The following is a 12,151-nucleotide window of genomic DNA, read 5'->3' as shown; positions in this document are numbered from 1 at the left end:
TAATTGTTTAATTTTGTTTTGAGACAGGGTCATGCTTTGTAGTATAAGCTACTCACATGTAGCCCAAGCTAGTCTCAAATAGCTGTCAATCCTGCTGCTTCAGCCTCCCATACGCTGGGGTTGGAAGGGTGTGCCACCGTCCATGGCTTATAATTTTTTTTTAAATTGATGATTGTAAACATTTATGGTATATAAAATATGTAGTTTTAATTTACTATACACACACAGCATATATATGAGTATCTGTGTACCACATGTGTGCAGTGCCAAGAGGGCTAGAGAGGACATCAGATCACACAGAACTAGAGTTTTATGGGTGGTTGTGAGCCACCATTTTAGGTGCTGGGAACCAAACCTGTGTCCTCTGGAAGAACAGCAAGTGCTCTTAACCGCTGAGCCATTTCTCCAGCCCCAACATGAGGATTTTACATACATATCTGTTATGGAATGGCTATATCAAACCAACTGTCTTACATCCTTACAGTATGGAGAGAATAGTGAAAATCTATAATTCTCCTGACAGTTTTCAAATATATTTTATTGTTATTATTCACCATGGTCTGGTGTGCAGTAGAGTGTATTCCAGTGAGGGAAGTGAGGCGCAGAGAGGTGGTTAACTTGTCCAGGGTCACACATTGTTATTATGGCCCCCTTATGGAGGCTCATGCCCACTGGTGGCTCTGCAGTGAACCGGGAAAGGGGACTGGAGGGAGGCTTTTCTCTGGAGGTGACAGGACAAAGGGTTAGTCACCTCTATAGGGGGCATTCAGGATAAGGCACCTCCATGTATGCAATGGGCCCCATCTCCTGCCCCGGTTTTGAGAGGAACTGCTTGTCCTGTACACAGAACATCGCATTCCTCCTGCAGAGGCTCCCTAAGAGGCAGTCAGGTCTCTCACCAAGCTCTCTGTGAGGATGTGCTGTGTGCTAGGCACTGGGGTGGGCTGGGGACAAGCACGGGAGGAAACAGACACGCGCCTGCCACCTTGATAAGAAAGCCTGAACGCTGAAAGCGCCAACGGTAAGATTTTAATCATTTCTAATAGGGGTCCATTCATTTGAGCTGACCAAGGTTCTGCAGGGGAGTACTAGCACTGAGACTTGGTGTCCCCTTCTCTTCAGAGTATAGAGGCAAATGTTGGGGAGGCAGGGACAGCTTAAATCAACTTCAAGACCTTCTTGTCTGGTGCACAGATGTCTGAGGGCCAGAGGGGCTCATTGGGCGCTAGAAGGGAAGCAAGGCTCTCACCAAGCAGGCCACTTCTCCGGCCCCAGCAGCTCTATGCTTGGTGCACTCTTTTGATCTGTACTCTGCTGTAGGCATGAAGGAAGATGGGGATTCTGGATCCATCTGTCCTGGTCCCAGTGTGTTGCCTGAGGCGAGCTACCCTTTTCTCTTCTTGCACCTCTGCTTCTGTTATGTGGGAACGTGTTAGAAGTCTCTGTGGGCTGTGGAGCAGCTTGTCTGGCATGTGCCAAGCCTTCAGTTCAAACCTTAGGACTACATAAGCCTGGTGTGATGGTGCTGGCCTGTAACCCCAGCACTGCAAAGGCAAAGGTGGAGGGGGGCAGGAGTACCAGATGTTCCAGATCATCCCTGCTACTAGTGAGTTCAAGTCCAGCCTGGGATACATGAGACACTGTCTTCCCCCTCTGCACACCTCCTTTCATGTCCCCCAGAGAGTGACAGAGCAGGAAACTATTATGAAATAGTGTAGCCTAAGTACTGAAAAAAGCCTGATGTTTTAAAACTGGCCAGAGGATACAAAAGTGTATCTGGCCAGTTTCACCGACACCAGGGCCAACCTGTGTACATGGCAATACTTGTCTGGTAATCTCCAAGCAAGCTAGCATCCAGGCACCTCTGGAAGAGGGACAGTGCTTTCAGCTGTATGGGGAGGGACACTTTGTTCTGAAGCACTGTAACTCAGTGAATTCTAATCACCTGTAGCTGTGGTAACCATGAGGAAGCTCGGAGAATGAGAATTAAGCACCTTCCCCACTGTGAAACAAACCCAGACCCTGAGCCAAGAGAAACAGCTCCTGCCTTGGAGAAGCAGGCTGCAGGCAGATGGTGTGAAGAGACTTGCTGCGCTGTGCGGTGGCCACTTGGCCACCATAGAGGTGGACTGTCCTAACTGGGAGTCTATAGAGGTGGACCCTAGGGAGGGTTGTCCTGAGAAGTCAGGCTGGGCCAGCAGAGGGCTGGCTGAGGCAGAGGAAGCTTCAGGGTCTCTGTGATACCTGTTCATTCCAGTGACCTGGATTTGGAGTTGGCTGAGTCTTGTTCATCTTTCACTGGGTGGTATGAAGGCCTTGCTCACCCTGGGGACGGTTATAATGACACCAGCTATTATTTTAGGGAGTGCTTGCTACGTGCCCTGCGCTGTTCTGAGCTATTCTGTGCACCCCCTCATTTCTTTCTCTGTAGCCCATGGCAGGCATTACTGCTGTACAGATAAGAACATTGAAGACCAGAGAGTCTGACTATCTTGCCTAAGGTCATTTAGCCCTTTCAAGTGGCTCTCAGCCCCTCTGTCAAAGCTCAGCAGCACCTTTACAGGGACCTAGGTGCTAGCTACCACAGGGCCTGGAGCAGCCTACATAGGGAGTGAGAGAATCTACAGCATTCTGTGGGACCAATGTCCCACATGGAGGGATGGGGCCTATGGGTTTGTAAGGGTCTTTCTTGGGACCCAGCAGGGCCAGGGGGTGGGGTGGGTCTTGTATTTCCTTCTAGCAATGAACCAAGAGCTAGGGTCCATTATGAATGTGGTTTTTAAGCTGCCTTCATCTGCTGCATGAGAATAGACTGGGGGCCAGTAGAGCAGCAGGGAGACCTATGAGGAGGCTGCTGTAAATGCTTGCGCTAGGGGCTGCTGGCTGAGGGAGAAGGTTGCTATGGTGACAGGGACGTGGGGGTGGATGCCAAGAATGTGCAGAGTGGATCTGCAGGTCTTGCTGGAATGGTATATTGCAGGGTGGCTGGACAGGCACACTCAAGGGGCTTGAAATGAGAATGCAAAAGGGAAAAAGGACGGGGTGCCCGTGTCTCTGCAGCTGTTTCTCTGGACCCAGGGAAGTCGGAGGCTTGGATGATACCCTCCCTAGACAGTAGCCCTGTGATTTGCAGCTAAACCTCAGGGTTGGAGGTGATGCTAAGGCAGGACCACTGGGCCCTGGGTTCTCCAAAGGTAAATGGGCTTGGACCACACTCCCACAGGTAGGAGAGGTGATGGTAAAGGACGATCAGACTCCTGGGGGCACCTGAGTGACCACAGTGCTAGCTAGGCACAGGACAGGCCCTGCACTGCTTCACTCAGGTCCCAGCCATCATGGTTCAGTCTCAGGCAGCATGGTGATAGATGGAGTCCTGAAAATATCCAGGGATAGATTCCTTACATTGCAAATCAAAGTCTAGAGATAGGGTTCTTTGGGAACCCTCTCTACTCAGTGTTCTCTGAGTAGACTTGTTAGTAAGTCTAGAGGCCTAGAATATAGAACCAGGGCTGTCAGGACACCAGGCCACAGGGCCTCAGCATCTGGCTCCTAGGACCAGCTTTGGCTAGTAGCTGCCTGTGAGGCAAGGATACCCTCCTCCCGCTCCCATCCCTCCTGAGTGCTGGAGGCACTCCCTCCTCCTCCTCCTCCTCCTCCTCCTCCTCCTCCCTCCTCCTAAGTTTAAAAGCTAGGCTGACCTTGTGAAGTCTACCCAGCCCCAAGGACTGAGACGTGTCCAAAGGGTGGATCAGCCCTTCTCAGTTGGAGGCTCCAGGCCATTCTTGAGCGGACCCTTCCCTGGGAGGGAGTGGAGCCCACATCCTCCAATTATGCGCCCACCACAGGCCACAATGAGCCCTCCAGATAACCATCGGGGGGCTGCTGACCTGCTGCAGGAACAATGCTGGCTGCCTGAGCTGTTTTCACAGTGGCCACAGGCCTGCTGAGCCATGAGGCCCCGGGGGAGCCTCAGAGAAAGGCCATGCGGATGCTCCCCCAGACAGAGGAAGGACTCCGGGGGCTGCCCAGTGGCTCCAGGAAGCCTTTCTTGGTCTGCTCGCTGCCAGATAGTGAAACAATTGGGGCCCCCCACCCCAAGCCAGCAAGTGAGAGGAAGGAGGCGTGGGGGAAGCTGGGTTATTGAGCTTCTGAGCCTCTGCTCCTTGCTGAGGGCCACTATCCCCCTCAGTGGGGGTGTGGGGGGAGAGGCTGGCATGTCACTTTTGTATACCCTAATATTTCTGGCAGCCACTCTGAGCCTCAGTGCAAAGCCTCATCCTTTCTGATGCCCTTCTGTGTGCCAGGCTTATCTCCACAAGTCTATGGTCTGGTTTTGAAGAAGACAACCATCTGGGAAGTGTGTGCATGGCCAGTGCAGTTGCTGTTCAGATAGGGTTGGCTGTGGGGAGCCAGATTGCAGCCAAGCAGGTGAAGGTGCTCTCCCAGAGGGCACGAGTCGGGAACAGTGTGCCCTGCATCTACTCCACTGGGTGTTCATATGAGGAGCACAGATCCTGTGTGCTCTGACTTTCCAGCTTTGTAAGACAACTTCAAATTTTCCATTTTTTCCCCCTGAAATCTGCTATCTCAGTGCCAGCTACCTACATTGATAAACAAGGTGTGTCCTGGCTATATGGCTATCTTTGCTGTCATTCAATTTTATTCTGTAGAGAGGGACACCAAGGCTCAGAAAAGCGGGAAGGGACACCAGCTCTGGGGCCCCCAGCTCAGCCCTATCCTATGGCCCTCTGCCATGCTGTGTGTGAACCTTGTACACAGGGCCCTGGTTCTTTGATGGCATAGGTGGGTGGTGACTGCTACAGAATGTGGCAACATCCCTCAGCTAGCTAAGCTTCAGAGACACAGGGAGTTGCTAGAAGGGGATGAACATCAGCTGGTACAAGTGCCCCCCCCAAACCCAGGGTGGAGTCCAAGCAGGAGTGGACCTGAAGGAGACCCTGCACTGTGCCAGGGCCTTAGAAGGCCTCCTTATGTCCAAGCCTAGTTGGAGCCAGAGAGCAAGACCCCTGCTTGCTAGGATGAGTGGGTTTAGCTTAGAGTCAGCAGGCCTGAAGAATGGATACCAAGTAGCATGCCCTAGGTCATGTTCTGGATATGGGATCTAGGCTTTCCTTGCCCACGTTCCATACTTGCTCTGCCCCTACATCATATCCTCAGCTGCCACACTCATCAGTATCATTCTGCATAAGAAGGTCTTATTTTTTCCTGCTACAAACATATTCTGTAACTTTAAATTATTTATTTATTATGTGCCTTGAGGTTTTGCATGCATGTATGTCTGTGTGAGACCATCAGGTCTTAGAGTAACAGACAGTTGTGATGCTGTGATTTGAACCTGGGTCCTCTGGAAGAGCAGTCAGTACCCTCAACTGCTGAACCATCTCTCTAGCCCCAGCGGTCCATTTCCTATAGTCTTGGTGAAGCCTATTTTCCCAGTACCGTCTCCTGTTCAGCCAACACTATCTTCCTGCTTCACTTTTTCCCCTGGCAGCAGGTGCCTCCTATAGGTCAGGCCCCACACTAGGCTCTACACTGAGACGTAACTAAGATGTGCTTTTTTCTGAGCAGACCTCTAATTAGAAAAGTGTCTGTAGCATGGAGAGCTGGAGGCAGGCTCTCTCCTTTGGAAAATGTCTACAACTTCCCAGGGTACATGAGCTGAATGAAATTTGTTGTTTGAATGAAATTTGTTGTTTGAGGACAACAATCTTGGTCCATCAGTGCTTCTGGTTAGCTGGTGCCTGGGAAATGGAGCCTGTTGCTTCTATAGGTTACAAGTCATCCAGGCCTGAACCTTGAGATCCTTGGTGTCTAGATGACTTCTGTGATGGGTACTGATGGGGTGGCAAGCTCCTGCTGCAGCCTGGGGAGGTAGGAACTGGTCCCAAGTCACTGGGGTAGCCCCTGTCATGCACATCGGTTCTGCCTCCCACAGAAAACGAAATGGCTACCAAAGAGAAGCTGCAATGTCTGAAAGACTTCCACAAAGACATCCTGAAGCCTTCTCCAGGGAAGAGCCCAGGCACACGGCCTGAGGATGAGGCTGAGGGGAAGCCCCCTCAGAGGGAGAAGTGGTCCAACAAGATCGACTTTGTGATGTCTGTGGCCGGAGGCTTCGTGGGTTTGGGCAATGTCTGGCGTTTCCCCTACCTCTGCTACAAAAATGGTGGAGGTGAGTCTGGGTCAAATTGGATGCTGGGGACAGAGAGAGAGGTCTTTTTCTATTCTGCATCCTTCCCCAGACCAGGTATACCCTGCCCCAACTGTACCTCAGACACAGGGGCAGTCTGCCTGATAACAGGGTGGTATTGTGTTAGCCTCTGGTTATGCTACCTTCTGGAGGACTTTCCCTGACCCTCTCTGAACCTCTGGTTTGCCCTGTCAGACCCATACCCCCTCCACTTCAGATGTTAATGCTCTCCATTTCTATATTCCACCATCTCTGAGCTCCTCCCAGCCTTCCCCCTTAGCATCTTTGATACTGATTTTGCTTTTTAACCTCACTCTATATGTTTCCAAATGCCAATTCTGTCCCTTTTTATAAATGGCAATCAGTATCATTTGCCATTGATGTGAAGGGGAGGGGGACCGAGGGCACCCGTGAAGAAGTTCTGGCTGTGGTGGGTTGAGTTGGTGGGTTTGGGTTTGGATTTTTGTGTTGTGTCTCCTCCTGCTGAAGTCTCTGAGAGAGCCCTCTCAGGTGCCCCCCAAGGTTGGGTAGCACCAGCTTAAGAGACATTCTCGCTGGTTCAGAGGGGGACCAGAGAAGGAGAATGTAGGCGACAACCACCTGTCACATGACTGTAAAGGTGGGCATACTCCCTGCTACCATGCCAAGAATGCCTCTTTGGGGGGACCCTCTCTTAGCACCTGGTTTCTTGACCTCTTATAGGTATCAGATCCCCTGGGAACTTTGATGAGTGTTTTAGACACTCCCCAGAACAAAGCAGATAGCCTAAGCCCAAGGTGCCCACAGTTTCACAGGGTTTGTGGACCTGCTGAAGCCATTAGTGTGCACAGGTAGGACCACCCCCTCCAGATACCTTGTTCCTCCTTGCCCCCTGGTACCCACCACCAGCTGGAGATATCTACCTCCTGCCTTCCCACCCACCCACTTCTGGACTTTTCTGGCCACCAACCCAGGCTGGCCTCTGGCAGATGGGTGAAGCTCCAGCAGGAGGTAGTGCTATACCTGGGTCTAGCGGACGGAGCAACCTCTACCGGGAAGGATACCGGGAGGAAGAAAGGCATAAGCACCAACCAGATGGCTTGAAGAACATGGTGCATTTGCAGATTAGTGGGTGGGTGGGTAGGCAGGCCTGGAGACTCTTCCACAGAGTGTGAGTTTGGCTAATACTTTAGGATGAGAGGGTTTGGGAGTGAGCCCCTTGCCGACCATCCTGTGACCATCCCAGCCTCACCCTCTCTCCCATGCTCACTTGGCAGGTGCGTTCCTCATACCGTATTTTATTTTTCTGATTGGGAGCGGCCTGCCAGTGTTTTTCCTGGAGATCATCATAGGCCAGTACACCTCAGAAGGGGGCATCACCTGCTGGGAGAAGATCTGCCCCTTGTTCTCTGGTGAGTATGTGACTAGGGTCAGCTGGGTCTGTATGTATTTGGGTCTGGCCGTTTTTTAGTGAGTTTTTATGTTATCTTCTGCCTTTGTCAGATCTCCTCACAAGCAGGACAGCAGCATGTTGTCATGTTACTGTCACCTAGAAGCAGGGAGAAGGGAGATATAACAGGTGCCTAGTTGTTCAGAGAGTTCCCCGCCCCCCCCCCCCCCCCCCCCATCCATCTTTGTGGGTGTTTGAATGAGTGAGCAGGAGCCTGGAGAACTGGCTGGTTTCAGGCCTCCTCTCCTTGGGGTGGTTTTAGGGAAGTTTTTGAGCCTCAATTTCTTCATCTAGAAAACAATATTCCTACTCTATAGAGTTACTGTGAAGACAGAATGATAGCATATCTATCCATCCATGTTTCTATTCATTCCTCTGTATTTCCATTCATTTGTCCATCTATATTTCTATCCATGCATCCATTCATCCATCCATCCATCCATCCAACTCTATTCATCTACCCATCTTTCCAAATTTCTATCCATCCATGTTTCTTTCCATTCATCCATATTTCTATCCATGTACTATCCATCTATTTATATTTCTACCCATCCATTTTTCTATCTGTCCACCCATGCATCTATCCACCCATCCAACTGCACAGTCATTGTCCTGTCCCCACTTCTTTTACTCATCCTGTGACTCATCCAACTGCCATTTCTCTGACCACTCATTCACATGTCCTTTCATCTGGTTCCTCCTTCATTCTATGACCATCTTCTGCTTATTGTTGAGAAGACCCCTTTAGCCCACAGACCGGGAACACCAGTGCCTCCCAGTTGAGTGTGCCTCCTTTCTGACCTGTGTCCATTTTGCGTGCCCCATCCACAGGCATTGGCTACGCATCCATCGTCATCGTGTCCCTCCTGAACGTGTACTACATTGTCATCCTGGCCTGGGCCACATACTACCTATTCCAGTCCTTCCAGACCGAACTTCCCTGGGCCCACTGCAACCACAGCTGGAACACACCGCATTGCATGGAGGACACCATGCGTAGGAACGAGAGTCTCTGGGTCACCCTTAGCACCTCCAACTTCACCTCGCCTGTCATCGAGTTCTGGGAGTAAGGCCACATCATGGGAGGGAGGAGTGGCATAGACGGTGTAGAGGAGACAGTGGTTGTGAGAGACCCTGTCACTAGAGGAAAAGAGGACACACAACTGGCCATAGCGTCCTACCATTTTCTCACACAGGCTAGAATTGACTCCTAGTTTACCATTTAATGGCTATTTGGTTGTTTGTTTGTTTGTTTTTTTGTTTTTTTGGTTTTTTTTTTAAGCATGTCACCTTACTGCCCTTTTGAGGCTTAGTTTCTTTAACTCTCAAATAAGGAAAATGTACCATTCTTATTCTATGGGACTCCTGTGAGAGAATTTTTTTCCAATATAGGTGTGCATGTGTTTGAAAATTATAGTTTTCTTCACCTGGGGAGATGGCTCAGCAGTTAAGAGCACTGTCTGTTCTTCCAAAGGCCCTGAGTTCAATTCCCAGCAACCACATGGTGGCTACAACCATCTATAGAGAGATCTAGTCCCCTCTTCTGGTCTGCTGGCTCACATGCAGGCAGAACAACATATAACAGAAAATTATATAGAAAAATATATAGTTTTCTTAATATATTTTGGGGAAAACATTCTTTATTGTGCAGAGAAAAATGCTTTTATGTAGTTATTCAAATGACAGGTGAGTTGATAGCAAAACTATGTGTCAGTTATCTTTTACTGTGTAACAACCATTCCCAAACGGTAGTTTTATCCAAATACTATTTTTTGAGCTCATGACTACTTTGTGACAGTTCAGTCTGTTCTCAGTTTGGTAGGCCTGCCCTTGGCCTCTGTCATGTGTCTTATGGCTAGCTCTTGTGGAGTAGCTGGCCTCACCATGGAGGGAGTGTAAGGAGTGAATGGCTTCTGTGATTTTGTCACTCAGTCTTTTCCCCTTTGGCGTGTTATAGCTCAGGAGGAACAGATGAGCAAGCCCCAGCATGTGAACAGCATGTAGATAATCTCCTTGTATTAATGTCATTTGGGGAAGTCTTGTGAGGTTATGTTCCAGGGCACCCTAACAGCTCATGGAAACTGATTAGAAACCCTTGGGTACATCATTTCCCCTATAAGCGTGTGCTGTTAACTCAGGGTATGCAGTCGGGGGCAGCCTCTCACCTCTGGAAATGACTGGGATGAGACCTTATGTGCAGCCAAGAGCCATGGCAGATGAAGGCCTGTCCCAAACTACCATGAGATGAAAAACCCTCTCCTTGGGGGCCACTGGCTGCTCTTGAGGTATTACCCTACTTCAAGGAAGCCCACCTAGGGACCATCAGGAGGGAGCTGTGCTGTGATTCCTACAATGGCATAATTCCTGCAGGTGAGAATAGTTGACTCATTCTCACCTGCAGGAAATGGTCTTACCTGTGTGGCCTGGCCATGCCTGGGCCTTTTGTGCCACATTCACAGACAAGGCCCTAGGCTTTGGGGACTTTGGGTCTCCTGATGTATATGTTTTCCAGTAGCAAACAAAGGGAGTGTTCAAAGCAGGTTCCCCAACCCTGTTCCCCACCCATTAGATAGCTGAGTGTTTGAACAAAGGAATGTTGGCATTTTGCTCTTTTCCCTTGAAGGGGCCCATGGCTTGCTGATTTTTCTGTACTGTTCTTGGCATGGCTAGGACACCGGGGCTGCCCCTCCCAGGCCTCTGTCACCCAGGCAGCTTCTGAGGTGTCTGCCAAACCTCATTACCTTCTGGGTTTGAACCTTCATTCTGCCACTTCTGTCTTGGGCAGATGTGGTCGGTCTTTTGGGCCTCAGGGTCCTATACCTGGGATGGTCAGCTATTCTGTCCCAGGGACTATACTCAGCTCTAGCTGGATGAATCCCTGTATGACCACCCTGAAAAGCTGTTCCCTCACTTCATGGTATTGTTCACGTTGGTCATCATTGTGATTAAGCATCTTTTCTGGGGTGTTTAGAATCTGTATGTGACCCCTCGAATGTCCACAGGCTCTGGTGACAAGGGAGTCACAGTCTTTTTGCCTTTGCCTGGCAACCTGTCACTGTGGCATGAAGGTCTTGGAAGACCTCTGCCTTTGTCTTCTCCTCAGACACCCCCAGCCCGAGTCCATTACAGCCAGCACCACCCCTGTGTTCTAGACGCCTCGTGTGAAATGCTTGGCTTTTGTTTCTCATCAGGAAAACATAGAGAAGGATCACTTTAGGAAAATGCCTGGTTCCACAGGCTTTCTTGTAGGCTGTTCCATGGCATCTGTGGATATGCTCTGCCAAGGACTGCTGGCTTCTGCCCACACTGGCCTGCACAGGCTCTTGACCTGACTTCAAGTCCTAGGAGAACCTCTGAGTGTGCGGTCCACTGAGCAAGCTACAAAGCAGACCCAGGAGAGGACCTACACAGCTTTCTGCTGAGCCTGTGTGCTCAGAGGTCACTCAGTGGGCAGGAGCATCAGCAAGTCTGTAGGGCTTCCTGCTTCCAAGAACTTCCCCTTGTGCTGGGTTTGAAACGGTGGAAACGAAGGTGAAAAGGTGGGAGCCATGAGCTGTTTTGATGCAGAGGCTGCCACCACTTCTCATCTTCATGAGTTCTAGGGACTGAATTCAGGGTCATTAGATTTAGGGACAAGTGTTTCTTTCCATTAGCCCTCTTGCTAGCTCCTGAGGTTTCTTAAGTAAGGAAAAGAACAAGGCACTGTGAGAAGCTCTCTCACATTTATGTGCAGTCCACTGGCCCTCCATCACGCATGCAGAATCTAGTCACCCTTCCCATGCACACCGCACCCCTTGATGAAGCCCCATGTTGCTGTAAAGGACACTCACCAACTTCTTGCTCACTGTCTGCCTTATCCTTGAAACTTTTGTCCATCCCTGGTTCAGAGCCTTGCCCTGTTTTTCCCACACTGTGGTCTTGCCCTGTCAGAGAGGAGTGGGCGAATACAGCGATGCTTGCCAAGCTGGCCCAGGTCAGGCAGTCTTCCCTTGTTTCTTTGCCTCCACCAGATCTGGAGGCCTGGGAGCCACAGCTAACGGGCTTGGTGGGAGCCGAGCCTCCCCCCAAGTTTCTTATCACTGGATGGCCCTGTCAGCCAGCCTGCTGCCCCTTCCTTGTTCTGGTTACCAAGGAGGCAGGAGGACCTCAGAGGTGAACTCCTCTCCCCAGGGTGGCCTAAGTGTAACTCCCACGAGTCCCAGCCCTCTGATGTCAGGGCAATTGGAATGCCAGACTTGAGTCCCCTTCTGTGCTCTGTGAGCTGGAGTTAGCCCAGCCCCAGCGCTCACATCTGCTTTCTGGCATTAAGGAATCTGGGCAGGTTTTGTGTTTAGGATCCTGGGGACCCAGCATGCACACAGGTCCACTCTTGGTGAACCTTTTGTCTGTGTCCCGCCTCCCACCCTCCATATTACAGGGCAAGCGTTGGAGCTGAGTCCATGATCACAGGTCACATGGTGCACTGCCTTCAGGCATGCACATCTTTGTTTCTCTGGTCAGGCATGGAGTCC

The 12,151-nt window shown here is 50.5% G+C and overlaps 1 protein-coding gene across 1 annotated transcript in view; it reads left to right on the top strand.

Moving 5' to 3' along the window:
- Slc6a6 (solute carrier family 6 member 6) overlaps nt 1-12,151 on the top strand; it is a 73,041-nt gene that overhangs the window by 32,125 nt on the left and 28,765 nt on the right. The window contains exons 3-5 of the mRNA XM_055628421.1: nt 5,957-6,193; nt 7,468-7,602; nt 8,472-8,706. Coding sequence (XP_055484396.1) covers nt 5,965-6,193; nt 7,468-7,602; nt 8,472-8,706 — 599 coding nt within the window. The 5' untranslated portion in view covers nt 5,957-5,964. The remainder of the gene's footprint in view (nt 1-5,956; nt 6,194-7,467; nt 7,603-8,471; nt 8,707-12,151) is intronic.

This window comes from Psammomys obesus, unplaced genomic scaffold (assembly GCF_907164565.1).
Source record: "Psammomys obesus unplaced genomic scaffold, mPsaObe1.curated_primary_1811, whole genome shotgun sequence".
In the NCBI taxonomy this organism is placed as follows: Eukaryota; Metazoa; Chordata; class Mammalia; order Rodentia; family Muridae; genus Psammomys; species Psammomys obesus.
The sequence above is the reverse complement of the archived record's forward strand: the minus strand, read 5'-3'. Positions and strand labels throughout refer to the sequence as shown.